Source organism: Rissa tridactyla, chromosome 17 (genome assembly GCF_028500815.1).
Source record: "Rissa tridactyla isolate bRisTri1 chromosome 17, bRisTri1.patW.cur.20221130, whole genome shotgun sequence".
Lineage (NCBI taxonomy): Eukaryota > Metazoa > Chordata > Aves > Charadriiformes > Laridae > Rissa > Rissa tridactyla.
Genome location: NC_071482.1, coordinates 1225904 through 1240370, shown reverse-complemented (window position 1 = coordinate 1240370; position 14467 = coordinate 1225904). Strand labels below are relative to the sequence as shown.

The window sequence follows — 14467 nt, the reverse complement described above, 5'->3', positions numbered from 1 at the left end:
ACCTACCAAAGGAGCTCAGCCGCAGACGGCCATCAATAACACCCCGCTCCTGCGACAACACACCACCACCGTCGGCCCAGGCAGCCCTGGGGACCCTCCCCTCCTCGCGGGGCAGCGAAACCCCCCAGAGCAGCGACAGGGCTGGCCGGAGCTGCTGGTCCACGCAGGAGGAACCTCGCAGCTCAGCGCCCCGCCTGCTCTGCCACGGCAGCGCTTCGCCGGCTTCATCCGATTGCTGCCGAGCCGCACTCAGAATAGAAGCGCTCAAATCCTCTTTGCTGAGCACTTGACTTCAGCAGAGGGGGCAGAGCCTTAGAGACAAGAGCAGGCAGGAGGGAAGAGGGGCGAATTCCGGGTGGTTTCGCCAGGCCAAGGAGAAAAGAGGAAGGGGAGCCGTTTTAGGGGACGGTCTGACCCACGCGGTTCAGCGGGGCGAGGGAGGCAGGGACCTGCACATACACACCCGTGTGCTGCTGTACATTCAGGTGTGCAGCACTGGGCCCTTCACTTGCTGATGCTGCAGGTTTTAAGGAGCATTTCACCATCCTGTCCATGCTCCCGGGGGTGGCAAGAAGGGCACCCTCCACAGGGAGGGGAACTGGCCGCAAATACGGTGCAGCCAGCAAGCCACAGGCTGGGCTGGAGAGAAAGCTATCCGAGAGGGCTTCCCAAATGCCTCTTGATAACGTCAGAGAGATTTTTTTGGAAGGAGAAGCCAAGAAGGGTCCAGCCACTGCAATGCCTGCCCCTCTGCTGCATCCCACAGTCACAACACGGAGTTTCCCCCACTACTTGGGCAGGGCTGTCCCCGCGCCCGCTCCACACTCACCTTTCTCTCCAGAAAGAGAGTAGATGCTGTTGTGCCGAGAGCCCCGGCCTTTCTAGAAAGGTAGAGAGCAAAAGTACGGAGTCAGTCATCTATCAGGCGGAGGCGGTGAGAACAGTCCCGTTCAGGCCAGCTGGGAAGGCCAGGGCTAGCCTCCCCCAGCTTTCCACTATCCATTCCCCTTGGGAAGCTTGAAAATACTGTTCCCTTGAAGAGCACTACCAGAGCACTGATTGATTAATTTGCATTTGCGAGAAGCCCTCCAAGGAGAGGCAGAAGAGAGCTTTGTCTCCAAAGGCAGATCTGCAAGATGTGCTGGTAGCATCCCAGTTTGTCGGTTGGCACAGGCCAGCCTCGCTACATCTGCATTTCAAATCAGCCCGGAACCAGGCTTGCCGGCTTTTATTTCCTCAGCTCCAGCACCTACCCTGATACTGCAGCACCTGGGATGTCAGGTCTGCTAGGCAATATTTTCGGTCCTAAAAATAAGCCTGAGTTTTTCTACAAATACCCTTCCTACGTTTTTCAGCTTATCCTGCCTCCTGGCATTAACCCTATTTTCTGTCTTTCAAGGGAAAGAGAGAGATCTCTCCCCCTTGCCCAAGCCTTCTGCTCCAAGCAGCCTGTTTGGGTAACAGATGCGCGCTGCTCCTTCTGCTCCAGGCAGCGCCCTCTCCCCCAGGAAAGGCAAAGAAACCAGCCCTCACCTCGCTGTCCCGGCTGGTGCGGCGGCTCTGGGTCACGCACTGGATCTGCCAGGGCAGGGGCTGGTACACGAGGTATGGCAGGGGCTCTTCGCGGAACAGGTTGGTCCCGAGCTGGACACAGAAAGGATTTGCGGCAGGTAAGAGGACAGGAGAGAAGCAGAAGAGCGACAGAAGAAGCTGCTATTGCACACGCACCACCAGCGATCGCAAGCCCTGGGGGCCTTGCCGGCTGTGGCGATGCTCGGCACGTCTTCCCGCCCCACAGCGACGAGCGGTTCTCGTGGCGAGGCAGTGGGGCGGCAGGGCTCTCGGGTAAGGCTGAGGCCGTGTGGTTCCACATCCAGTACAGGTGGCCCAGACCTCCCGCCCAGCGTGGCCTGGTTTAGGGAGGCCATGGCCACCAGGGCAAGCAGAAAGCTCTGCCTCCTCCCCCTGGCCCCAGGTATTTTTGGGGACAGGGAATCGCAGAGAGCAGGAGCTGGTCTAGAGGCTGCAGGAGAGGCAGGAGGCAGGGCTCGGAGCTCTGCTGCAGGCTCACACCGTGACCCTGGGACGGTCCCTCGCCACGCAGCAGGGACAGGGCACGCTGCTGCACGGCGCTGTGGGACCCTCTGGCATCGGCCCCGGAGAAGGGGCTACAGAAGCCAGAGGCATGGTCAGCGGGGCCAGGAAAGACCTCCAGGCTGGTGACACAGCCCCCGGCCAGCCTAGCACACCTCCCCACCTCCTTTCCTCTCCCCAGCGGGGAGCAGCCCTAGGCAGGGGAGGGTTTTCCTTCCTCCCCAGCCCCAGGACTCAATGTGCACGTTCCCAGCATTTGCTCACCAGACTGGGAAGCCCAAGTACCTGGGCACAACAGGGAACTGCCCTCCGCAGGGCTGCAATACACCTGCTGATGTGACAGTGACAAAAACGCACTCCCAAGCCAACTTACCCCCGCCACGGGGCTGACGGCACAGCCACAGCTATGCTGGAGCCAGGGCCCGGGTATCCCCGGCTCACGAGAATGGCCAAGCCCGCACCCCCCACTGCTCCCCACCTTCTCTGATAAGATAAGCCCCACGCTTCTAGAAATAAAGCGGAAAGCGTTAACTCCTACCTGTTGCCAGGCCAGCCCAGACTCACCTGTCCAAATGCTCTCACCACAAAAAACAGTGCTGTCATCAGGGTTCCCAGCATGGCTGGGGTCTCCGAGGGGCTCCCGCTGCTCCGGGAAGTCAAAGCTCTGGGAGCGACGCACCGTGGTCTCCCAACAGCCAGGGACTGGAAGGTGCCTTCTCCGGCAGGCAGACTCCAAGCCCCTTAATGAGCTTACAGCTTGCATTCATCTTGGCGGAGTAATCGTGCACTGTCCTTTTGCTCTTCTAATCGCCGAGTTTCTCCAACATATACAGTGCTGGCATTCCAGGAAAAGCAAATCCTCTTCTCTACACACATACGCAGGCTGGTGCGCACAGACACGCATGTACACCCCCCACAGCCCAGAGCCATGAGCCGGGACAGGCCTCCTCCGCTCGGGACTGCGTCTCAGCAGGATCACGGCAAAGCCTCCCGTGCCCAGAAGGGGCCGGCAGGTCAGATGGGACTTTGGATTTCTCAGAGCCGCCCTGTGCCCTCTGCACTGCCCCAGGAGTGCCTACCTGGATGGGGTGCGATGCCTCCGGTAGTTCGTATCGCGGATCTCCAGCGGACAAAGACACACAAGCGCAGATCACGCACATCAAGAACTGGGGCGATTCAAGGTTTGGTGGTGGTTTGTGTTCTGTTTTTAAGGATGGGTATCTAACTACCAGCCTCCATTTCTGCGTGGCCAGCTGACCCCCACACTGTTCTTCCTCTGCCTCATCAGTCCTCCGGCTCCAGCAGCTCTCCTCTCTGCCCAGCACGTACAGCAGCGACCGCGCTCCTTCTCCAGCCCTCCCTCCGCAGGCAGAGCACAACATCCCGGGCCCCTGCACGCGTTCGTGTGCCTCACGCATCCTCAGACCACATCTGTCTTCTCTCCTGTGCCAGTAGCTCAAATCCTGTTGTGATCACCCAGCATCCCCGCATCCTCGCCCACCTGAACCTAGGATTTCCAGTGAGCAAAGCACTCCGCAGAAGAAAGCTGGAAAAATAAGGGCGGGCGTTGAAGCTCCCCTCTCCCCGCCAGTGCCGTCACTGGCCGTGATACACATCTGCAGCCAGGACACACATGGCGAATGCCCCATCTGGGCAGAGGAAGCCTTCGCCGCAGGGCTTGGAGACACAGGACAAGCTGAGGCTTTCCTGAGAGACTACCTGAAAGGGAAAAATCCCAGAGGAGCAAACATGCCCAGCTGGGAGAGGCTGCTACAGGTGTCCCAGGGCCACTGGAAGGAGGCGAGAAGGGGAAAGGAACAAGCCATGGGAAAAGAAGAGCACATCACACCACACCACCAATCCTGCCCGATGTCTGGAGAGCACTGTTCAGCGATCCCCCCGTCAGGACTCCAGCAAGCGTTTCTGGCCATTTCCAAGACCGCTTCAGCTCCCTGTGGCTTTGTTACCATTATTCTGTTAAGTACCTGGCCAGGGTAGGAAACGCAGGAGCAGCTAGAAAGCTAAAACCCAAAACTACAAAAGCAGTTCTTCAGGGGCCTTTCAGCCACCAGGAGAGCTGTTCTCGGGCTCGCATCCTGCGCTTTTCATGAGGCCGTCATCCATCCCGTTGCATGGTGGTCTCTCTGGAGCTTTACGCAAGGTCGGGGGATGCTGCGGGGATGCTTTATGCTGCGGGGTGGGCCAAGAAGTGGGGTCTCTGCCGGGGCGGGGGGGGGGTCTCCCGGGGAAATGGCTGCTACTAAGCAGCACCTGAAACACCGCTTGGGGAAAAATTCACAGCTGCTCCAAAATACACCGAGAAATCAGTAGCAACAGCCAAGTCGGCAGAATTAGCCAGTTTTAACGCATCCCAAGTTGCCAGAGAGCAGTTCCAGAGCAAAGCCCTGCTCCCCACCAGCGCACCACAGTTCTCCCCGTTTCCCCGGCAGGAGAAACCCCCCGCTGCCCCGGCAGAGACGCCGGCGTCTTCACCCACCCCGCACCAGCCCCTGCCCGGGCGCCCGGCCGAGCCGGCCTCGGGCTGCTCCCGCACACAGCCCGTCCTCCGCCCTCGCACAAAGCTCCAGAGCGAGACAGCCATTGTGACGAGGTGGGTGAGTCTCATGAAAAGGGCAGGATACAAGCCCAAGAAAAGCTGTCCTGTTCGCCGAAAGCCCTATGGAGAATTGCTTTTGTAGTTTTGTTTTTCAACTTTCTGTCTGCCCCTGCATTTGCTACCCTGGCCAGACACTTAACAGAATAATGGTAATAAAGCCACAGTGAGCTGAAGTGGTCTCGGAAATTGCCAGAAATAACCTTGACGAGACAAAACATGAAGTAGCCTGGAGACAAGCAAGAGGAAGATGTGAAAGGTAAGTACAAGCTGGATCTCTAGGGCTACAACCGAACGCCTCAAGAAAAAAATAAAGCTACAAACTTCACTGTCATAAAAGCCAGGCTCATGTAGATTTAATTTACATACAAAACCAGATACAGCTGCTATCACAGGTTTTAAACGGGAAAGAGGAACATGTTTCAGACCAAGTTATTGCTAAGAAAACAGGCATTTCTCCACACTACAAACACACCCTTCTGCGCACGCAGACTGGACTCAGCGATGTGGCTTCGGGCACAGCAGCCACCAGGCTGGCAGCCTCCCCACGCCACTGAAAGCCACAACTGTAGGGTCCCTCCAAAAATACTGCACGGGAAGGGCTTCCGTGGCGCCCACCAACAGCCAGGAAGCTAAAAGCAAATTCCCTACAGCCAGGGACTGGTGCAATCTGACAGGAGATAGGAAACCTGCGTTTCGATCCTACGGAGGGACTGCCCTGGGCAGCTGCCCCTCCTTATGGATTTCTGGGGTCTCCCCACTCAGCCAGAGCCAGTAAGAGCTACCTGAGATTGCCTCAGCAAGGGCGCCAGCGAGATGTTCTCTCCTGGCAGCGCCTGCAGAAGGACCACCCTGCATTTGTTAGCAAGCAGAAGGTGGGAGAACAGGGACCTGACCAGAGGATCAGGCTGCCCAAGGATAGAGGCTGGCCAAGTAATTAAAAAAGTCTAAGAAAAGTCAGCAAAAAATATATCCAGACACTCTTAAGAGTTTTAAAATGTTGTTCATCAAAAATATATTTCCATTTGCATGTAAACATTCCCCTGCCACGCTCACAGTGTGAGCTGTTGCGGTGTCGTGCCAGTACCCGGCGCAGGGAAGCAAAGCCGGAGGGGGCTCTGCTTTACTGTGCCGCACACCATTAGCCACACCAGCAGACAAACAGCGCGGAAGGGTGCAGAGCAGCAGCTTCACCACCCTCCCCGTATCAGCTGTCTCTAGAGAGAACGGCTTTGAAGACGAGTTCTCACAGATGGGAACCCTTGAAACGCAGGCTTCTTCATCAGACAGAGTGGCAAGTGGTTCAGCTTTTTTTTAAAGCGTAAAATATTTAAAGTCAGCTTGAAGGAAACGCCAACAAAGGCAACCAAATACCACATTTCCCACTCAGCAGTAGGACAGACTAGCCCGACTTCTCCCTCTTGGCTAGAGCAGCACCATCTGCCCCGGCGGGACGGTGATGTGTTCTGGATACAGCGTCTCCGGAGGAGCACGCTGCAGCCACCCGCTGAGCGGAGCGCCGAGCCATCTCGGAGCCGAGGTCTGAGCGCTGGGCATCCCGGCACCTCCGCCGTGCCTCCAGCCCTGGGGTCCGGTGAGCCCCGCTGTCCCCGGGGCTCAGCAGAGCTGCCGCAGGAGCGGCGAGGCCCGGCTCCGCGCCGGGCAGCCAGGGCTCCCCTCCGCCTCCCCAGCCCCGCCGGCTGGAGGGAGACCCCAGCTGCTGAGCTGAGCTCCGCTCCCTCTCCCCGGGGCACGGAGGGACGCAGGTGGGGCTTTGTCTCGACGTTCACACTAGGCTGAGTTCCTTAACAGCGCCCGCACCAGGCACCACCCCACGGTCTCGCCATGTGGCTCCTCGTTGCCGTTGGAGCGTTCGTAAGGCAGCAGAGGAGCTCCCGCAGCACAGCTTTGCGGCGCAGCGCTGGCTGGTAGCAGAACGAGGGAGCAGGGAGCGCTTTCCCACATCCGCCATGACAAGCTACCCCTGCTTCAGATCCTATCGCTTCCACCCCAAACGAGAGGAACATTCCCCGATAGAGTCTGCCACTCCCCGATTCCGTCCCCAGACTCCACAGCCATTTTGCTGCTCGTTCTCCCTTGCTCACACACACGGCAGAGGCCAGATGTCTTGCCCACCTGCAATGAAGCATTTGCTGGGCATCAGTGCGGGCTCATTTCCTGACACATTTCCTCCAGCAAAGTCTCAGCTGGATTCACGTCCTCCCCCTTGACCAGTTACTCAAAGTCCTCCATGATTCACAGCTCTGGCTCACGATTGCTAGAATACTAATGAGAACACTGTTGATTTATTGGAGCCCTGGTATTTCACCACCGGATTAAACAGTCTATAAAGTATATTTGGACACATTACAGGATTAGAAGAATCCACCTGGGAAGTTCGCTTCCTCCTCCTTCCAGTCGCTTGTAAAGAGACTTTATTTCAAGGGCACAGCACAGAGGCAGAGCTGAGACGGCTGGGCATCGCTGAAACCCAAAGTATTGCCAGGGAGACCGTACAGGCCCCAGCCACTGTCTCTCCAGAGCCAAGTCCCACCTTTTAGTAATGGTACACTTTAATTTGCCTGTTTTCATCCAGTCCTAGCTGAAGCAGGCTGGGGCTGCTGGCAGGGGGCTTCTGTGCACCTGGGAAGAGAGGTCTGGCAGCTGGGTGAAGGAAACGCCTGGCTTGCGGCAGGGACGAGCGCGGGCAGAGCCAGCAGACGGGACAGGTACCGAGGGGCAGGAGCCAGCCCTGCGCACGCCTGCTGGATTTAGCCTGCTGCATCCAAGTCAAACAGGATTAGAGGGGGATTAGGGAATTCAAAGGAGCACCGTGCGTTATTGGAGGCCCAAGGGATTTGCTGCTAACATCAGTGTACACTGCGGAGGGGATACTGACAGCCCCAGCGTAATGCTGTTACAACACAAGCCTGGAAACATCCCCGCTAATAGCACCGAGAGGTCTCACTCCTTCAATCCAACCGCAAGTTACGACATGCCTCAAAACCCAGCCAGAGGGAGCGCTCCGCGGCTCCAGCCCTCCCTGCCCGGCCACGCGGCCGCCCCACGTGCCAGGGCCATGCGGCTCCGGGCACCCTCGCCTCGCAGAGACACCGCTCTCCGCCCCACAGGGACCACCCGTAGCAGAGTCCCCGATGCGGCTGGGGCCGTATCAATGGCACCAAGAGCAGGCCTACGGGACTAGGGCCCCTACTTCCCTGCCGCCTCCGCCGTTCTGTACTCTTTGGTTAACTTTTTTTTTTTTTTCTTTTTAAATTCTCACATTAAGAGCTACAACTGCCGTGTATCACAGCAGAGCAGTGACACTAAAGAGCATCACAGCACAACAAGGGGAAGGGGACAGACTTCCTCGGTCAAATACAGCTCAGAAAAAAAAAAAAAAGAGCAAACAGGTCACTCACGCTCTAACTGATGAACACCATATTCCTTTGCAGAACTGGACACTAAAATAGAGGCTAAGGCTTCAAAATTGCTGTTCAATGCTTTAGAGCTCCTGACTCACTCACCTCCTGCTGCAGGAAGCCGGAGTGCAATTAAAGACCAGAGCCAGGCAAAGGATACATTTGCGAATCCCTCTTGAAGTCTTCCAGCCATTTCTTGTTGGTCTCAATCATTCCTTGGATACTCCTCCCGTCTGACTCACGGCTGTGGGACTGGGAATGCTGGAACAGCCGTATTTGCTCACTGTTGCAGGAGAGAAAGAGACAGCGCAAGCGGGTGAGAGGTGTAGGCAGAAACGACCGCAGACACGACAAAGAAAGCGGTGGGCTGCTACAGGAAGAGCCAGGGTTAACAGAAAGCAGCCTGCTCTTGGCTCAACGTGCTCTGCCAGCCCCATGGCAGAGGGAAGCTGCAGCAGCCCCCCGCTACCGCCCGCTGGCCTTTTCATCTGCACAGCGTCAGAACGGTGCGGGTGGCAGCCTCCGCTCCAGCCACCCACGCAGCAGCGCCTGTCACGGCAGAGCCGGTGCGGCCCAGTGCTGGAAGCACCCTTGGTCCCAGTGCCGCGATGAGGGCTATCGGCACGGCTGCGATGGCAGCGTCGCTGTAGAAGCTACCAGGTAGCGCTGAGTGGGCAGCGGTAAATAACGGTATCTAACTTGTCTACTTACCAATATTTAACTTATAATTTTGTTACTTCCTTGCTATATGAAGTGTGACCTAAGTCATTCTAAAGAAATAAAAAACACTGAAAGAGCAGCAAAAGCACAATGAAACAACAACTCAAGGAAAAAGACCCTTACTCTGCAGGTACGTATCCCAGCTTGTTGTGCAGAGGCTTGGAACTTTCCCTGAGCGACGGGAACCCACCTGGAACACAGACATTAAATACAGGCCCCCCCAGAATCTTACAGACCCCCAGTCTTTCCATCTGGGTGCATTTGCTGTCTTGTACTGGAGTACACAGTCCCTAGCAGCTGAGCCACCTCCCGAGGACACAGTGGTGTTAAGGAAACCGAGATTGTGAACTCTGTCTGCAGTCCACAGGAGGGTTTCCAGGCTCTTCTTTTGCTCCCTTTAACTGCTTTCTTGGTGTACATTAAAGGCTGAGCTGCTCCAGAAGCAGGATGACAAGATCAGCCATATGCTGCACTTCCTAGAAAGAGAAAACCTTTTCCTCACTCTTTATCTCGTTAGCGCCCTTCCCCATCAGCAGCACCAGCAGATCCGGCCTCACAAGCATCAGAAGGATGAGCTGGTTCGAACTTGCAGGGCTTTGAAATCAAGTGTCGTAGGCAAGCGAGCAGCGGGATTACAGATAGCAGACTTACCTGGGAAATACTTGTGCCATTTCTCCGCCAGGATGCTGTCCACGGACTGTCCGGCCGTGAAAGAGCGACTAGCGCTCAGCCCGGTGTTCCACGGCCACGGGCTCACCAGGGACGCCCCGGTGGGGGGCACCACAGAGCCACCCGCCTGGAGTCCTGCCAAGGAGGCATACGCAGAAAGAGGGACGCCGTCGCAGGGCGTCGAGCTGAAGAGTGGAGACTGGCAACTGTTGAGAGAGTCCAAGATGCCGAGGACCCCGTTCAGTTCACTAGTGATACGCCGCAGAGACTCCGACAAGTACTGGATCTTGTCCGGCTGGGGGTCAGGCCGTGAATCGGTTCTCAAATCAGCTGGCAAAAGAGAGGGGGGAAAAAAGGGATCACCGGGAAAGCAAGGGAGACACTGCTGCCTGGCAGGAGGCTCGCTTTCCAACGTGTTGCGCTCCGAGCTGAGTGTAATTAGTGCGTGCTAAGTGGGACGCAGAGGCAAGAGCCTGGCTTTGCAGCCAACAGAGGAGACAGACTGACAGCAAGGATTTGGGCCTTGGAGGCTGCTTGGGCACAAAGTCAGGGAGAAACAAGATAACAAGGACAATACCCTCCAATGCTGCAAGAACGGGGCCTGCAGGACAAGCCTGGATACGCTTTAGCACATGTGTTTCACCTCCCTGCTCCATCCCTCTCGGTTCTGCTGTCCCCTGTTCCACGCAGACATTAACGTAACGGCGATTCCCTTGCAGATGGCAAGCCCTTTCGAGGGCTGAAACCCCCCGTGCTGCACGCTGCCCCTCAGACGAGGCCCTGGCACAGGCACTCACGCTTCATTTCAATGAAATGAACACAAACCGAGCGGGAGGCAGAAGGGGCTGGTTACACTTCCCACGCCCATGAGAAGCGAAGCTCTCCAGGCCACCAGCCAGGCTGGAGATAGGACCCGGAGGACTGGGCTGATGCAAGGGCTCTCACGGCGAGAGAGAACTCCTCGGTTCCACACGCGCCTGCAGATATTTTACGGATCAGGGTCAGAGAGGCGATCCCAGACTGGCCAGATTGTCAGTCTGTTGCCACGGCGAAGCTTTCCAAGTTTTCTTTAAGCTTCAGCCTTGCCAGCCTTCCTGCAAGCAACACAACCCTCCCGCCTTCCTGGCTGTTTATGGGGAGCCCTTCTTCCCACCTGCACAACTTCAGTTACAGGCAATCGAGGGCAAACAAAAAAGCACAAGCAGCAGAGGGAACCGCAGCAGCCTCTCCTGCCAGAGACGTGAGGAAGAGGAAGCCCAGCCACCTGCAGAAGAGCAATACGGCTCTGCGACAGCAGAGGGAAGGGCTGAAGCCAGATTTTGTAATTCACTCTAAAAACAAAGGGAGAGATTTAAAAGGCAAATTCACACGCAGATTCCATCCCTCTCATCTGCCACTATGGGCAGGAAACAGGTTTTTCAAATAAAATGATATCTACAAAGCAGTCCCAGTCACGGATAGCAGACCTGCCTTAGACACTAATGAGCACCAGTGAGAACAACAGGAGGTACGTCAGAGGCACGAGGGGGAACGCCAGATCAAGGCCTAAAGCATTAGGCGTTGGGCACAGCCTGGCCAGCCAGGCAGGCACTTACATTTAGGCTGACACAGGTTTACACTGGATGTGCTGTTTGTGTCCTCAGAGTTGCTGAGATCAAAGGTCACCATCTTCTTGCATGCAGCACTCTTCAGCGTATCTTCATCCGAAAGCTGGTCAAAAGAAGGAAAACGACGCAAGTGAAGCCTGCGGTTCTGTCCCCAAAACATAAAAGCCACCAGAACGCTGCCTACAGCTAGTCTACCCAGGCTGGACTGCACAGACAGGCATAGGGCAAGTGAAGGCCAACTCACCTTCAGTCCCTGACAGCAAAATCCCAAAGTCAAGAGACACATGTGTGTGCTAGAGGCCAAATCTAACAACCACGTGAATGGTCCCTTCTAGGCAGAAGTCAAAGTGTTCTGTGCTTTAAATAAGCCTCAAAACTGTCGCATGGGCTGCATTCTCTCTTTGCACCAAGGACAAGTGCTCGACCATCAGAGGTCTCGTGCTCTTGCATCTGCTGCTGCCCTGCCCAAGGCCACGTGGTCCCGGGCAGAGCCGAACAGACGCCAAGGCTTGCCTTGGTGGGGAAAGCAGACCCCAGCCTAGCTCACACGGGGCGACCCGCCCTTGTTTTCTCGAGGCTCAAATCATGCAGCTTTTTCAGGCTGCTTTCTGTATTCACTCCGCAGCCACCCGCTTAGCTGAGTCCAGATGTCATCAGCGGAGGCAAGGCACAGTATTTGCCATCTTGACCAAGATTCAGGCAGCTAATAAGACATCTAAGCATTCTGATGTGAGGTTTTAGTTTATATTGTCGGATACTTCAGCATATCAGTGTTAACAGTGATTCGTTTCTGACCCAACAGACAAGCTTCTCAGAAGCCAGTGCACTCAGCAGGTTTCTTCCACCCAAGTCCGTCCCTGCTGGCAGCAGCCCTGCCTGGCAAGCTGCCGCCGGGGGAGAAAGCCTCCGTCCCAAAACCCGGCCCACGTTTGCCCTGTTGGCTGTGGGTCTAGTGAATCACAGGGGTCACGCTTCAATTAAGTTTGTCATTCTCTCCAACCTTGCGACTAGCCTTCTCTCCCACCGCTCAGACAGACACACCGTTCTGCTCTCACAGAACGCGCTTCTAAAATCCAGCTCTGCTGGCAAATGCCAGTCTTTGGCCACCAGCTAAACAGCTCTCACGGGCACCGAAAGCCCTGCAGAGACTCCAGCCTAAACGGAGGCGGCCAAGAGCCCTGGGCAGAGTGGGAGCGCCCAAGCAAGAGCCATGCTGGTGGTTACCTCCTCCAGCAGCGAGGACTCCAGCTGGCTTAGTTTCTCTTCTTTCTTCTTCAGCAGCACCTGTCCTTTCCGCATAGCCGACTTCATCTTGTCCAACTGCTTTGCTTCCTACAGTGGATCAACAGCCAAGCCAAGGAGGAAAATTAAACAAGAACAATAGGAAATAATCTACATTAGTGGTTTGGGTGAGTTTCATTATCTCACTTCTACTCAGGACGGGAAATCATGCTGCTGGAGTACAATTGCTCCCAAGTCTTCAAGAGCACGGGAAGCAGAGCGCACAGAGGGCAGAGCACATCTCTCAAAGCAAGCTCACCCCAAGGAAAAGGAGGTTTCACCTCCAAACCCTGCATCCAAGAGGGTCAACAGCTTTGGTTCTGCAAACATGAATGTCCTCTATAATCAGTGAAGGAAATTATGACCTTCCCTGTCTTTGGTTGGCGCATCAGCAGAGCTGATGAGTACTTGAGACCCCCTTTGCAAGCTAGAGTGAAGTCACCATAGAGCTACAACTACAAGCTTGCACCTACTGATGGGACGGATACCCGTCACTTGCTTTACTAGGAGGAGAAAGTGTTATAGGATTTCTGTGACACAGGAATCCCTTTTTCCTCCTACCAAATACTTTCTCCATTTTTAAGGTCCCGAGAGCTCCAATTAACAATCAGGGTCCTGCAGTCTAGCGAGCTACTGAGTACTGGTCACACTGCAGAGACTGCTTCACAGAGCTAGGAATTGATCCCAGGGATTCATCTGTGCAGCCACGACGCCCGACATCTGAGCGCAGGGGCTCACCTCTTCCAGGTTCTTGCGCACACCCTCCAGGAGCTGGGAGCTGTCGGGATCCTGCACCACCTCCTGTGCTTTCTGCATCTCTTGGCGCCACTGCTGCTTTGCGGCTTTCAGTGCCGTGTGCCTCTTCCTCATGGAGCGGGTCTGGCGCACCAGGAACTCCTTGGCGTTCCTGATGGAGATCCCTTCCGCGGAGATGTAGCTCCTGACACTGCACGGAAGAGACAGGCGTGCTCCTGGCTCTGTGCTGGCTGTGCCATCCTGCCAGCCTCACGCAGCACCCTCCCCCAAAACAGATCGTCAGTGCAATGTGCGTAAAGCCAAGCAAGAACATTTGCTTGTAAAACCAAAGCAGAAGTATCTTCCAGAAGCAGCTGGCATACAGATACTCACTGATCAAATTGGAAGTTGCTGTCCTCATGGCTTTGAGAGGGCGGGGAAGCGGCCTCTCTGGACGAGTGCTGAGGAGTTGAAACATTCCAAAGAGTAAGAAATACGTATGGGAAACAGAACCCCAACACCCCATAAGAATCCAATTAGGAGCAAAAATTCAGAATGACATCACCATGGTATGGCCCAGATCCAAAACCAACGCCAGGGATGTTTTTTATGTGACTTTTCAAAAGTAACAAAAACATTTCAACGGCTCGATGTCCAAGTGGAAACCAGTGACGAGGGGTCAGTACGGGGACCGGTGCTGTTTAACATCATGGTCGGCAACATGGACAGTGGGATCAAGTGCACCCTCAGCAAGTTTGCCGATGACACCAAACTGTGTGGCGTTGTCGACACGCTGGAGGGAAGGGATGCCATCCAGAGGAACCTGGACAGGCTGGAGAGGTGGGCCCATGCAAACCTCATGAAGTTCAACCAGGCCAAGTGCAAGGTCCTGCACCTGGGTTGCGGCAACCCCAAGCACAAATCCAGGTTGGGCAGAAAACAGATGGAAGGCAGCCCTTAGGAGAAGGGCCTGGGGGTGTTGGTGGATGAGAAGTTCAACGTGAGCCAGCAACGTGTGCTGGCACCCAGAACGCCAACTGCATCCTGGGCTGCATCAAAAGATGTGAGGCCAGCAGGGCGAGGGAGGGGATCCTACCCCTCTGCTCTGCTCTGGTGAGACCCCACCTGGAGTATTGTGTCCAGCTTTGGAGTCCCCAGCACAGGAAGGACATGGACCATTGGAACCAGTCCAGAGGAGGCCACAAAGATGCTCTTGAGGGCTGGAGCCTCTCTGCTGTGAGGACAGGCTGAGAGAGTTGGGGGGATTCAGCCTGGAGAAGAGAAGGCTCCGGGGAGACCTTCCAGCCCCTTCCAGGCCCTAAAGG

General features: G+C 55.9%; 1 protein-coding gene across 2 annotated transcripts in view; it reads right to left on the bottom strand.

Annotated features, from left to right (window-relative positions):
- Nucleotides 1-6983: 6983 nt before the first annotated feature.
- CEP164 (centrosomal protein 164) overlaps nt 6984-14467 on the bottom strand; it is a 40342-nt gene continuing 32858 nt past the window's right edge. For both annotated transcript variants that reach the window (XM_054222979.1, XM_054222980.1), the window contains 8 exons: nt 13536-13603; nt 13146-13353; nt 12351-12458; nt 11115-11229; nt 9502-9849; nt 8974-9040; nt 8291-8413; nt 6984-7365 (listed from right to left, as the gene is read on the bottom strand). In XM_054222979.1, the coding sequence (XP_054078954.1) occupies nt 7266-7365; nt 8291-8413; nt 8974-9040; nt 9502-9849; nt 11115-11229; nt 12351-12458; nt 13146-13353; nt 13536-13603 (1137 nt within the window). In that variant the 3' untranslated portion in view covers nt 6984-7265. The remainder of the gene's footprint in view (nt 7366-8290; nt 8414-8973; nt 9041-9501; nt 9850-11114; nt 11230-12350; nt 12459-13145; nt 13354-13535; nt 13604-14467) is intronic.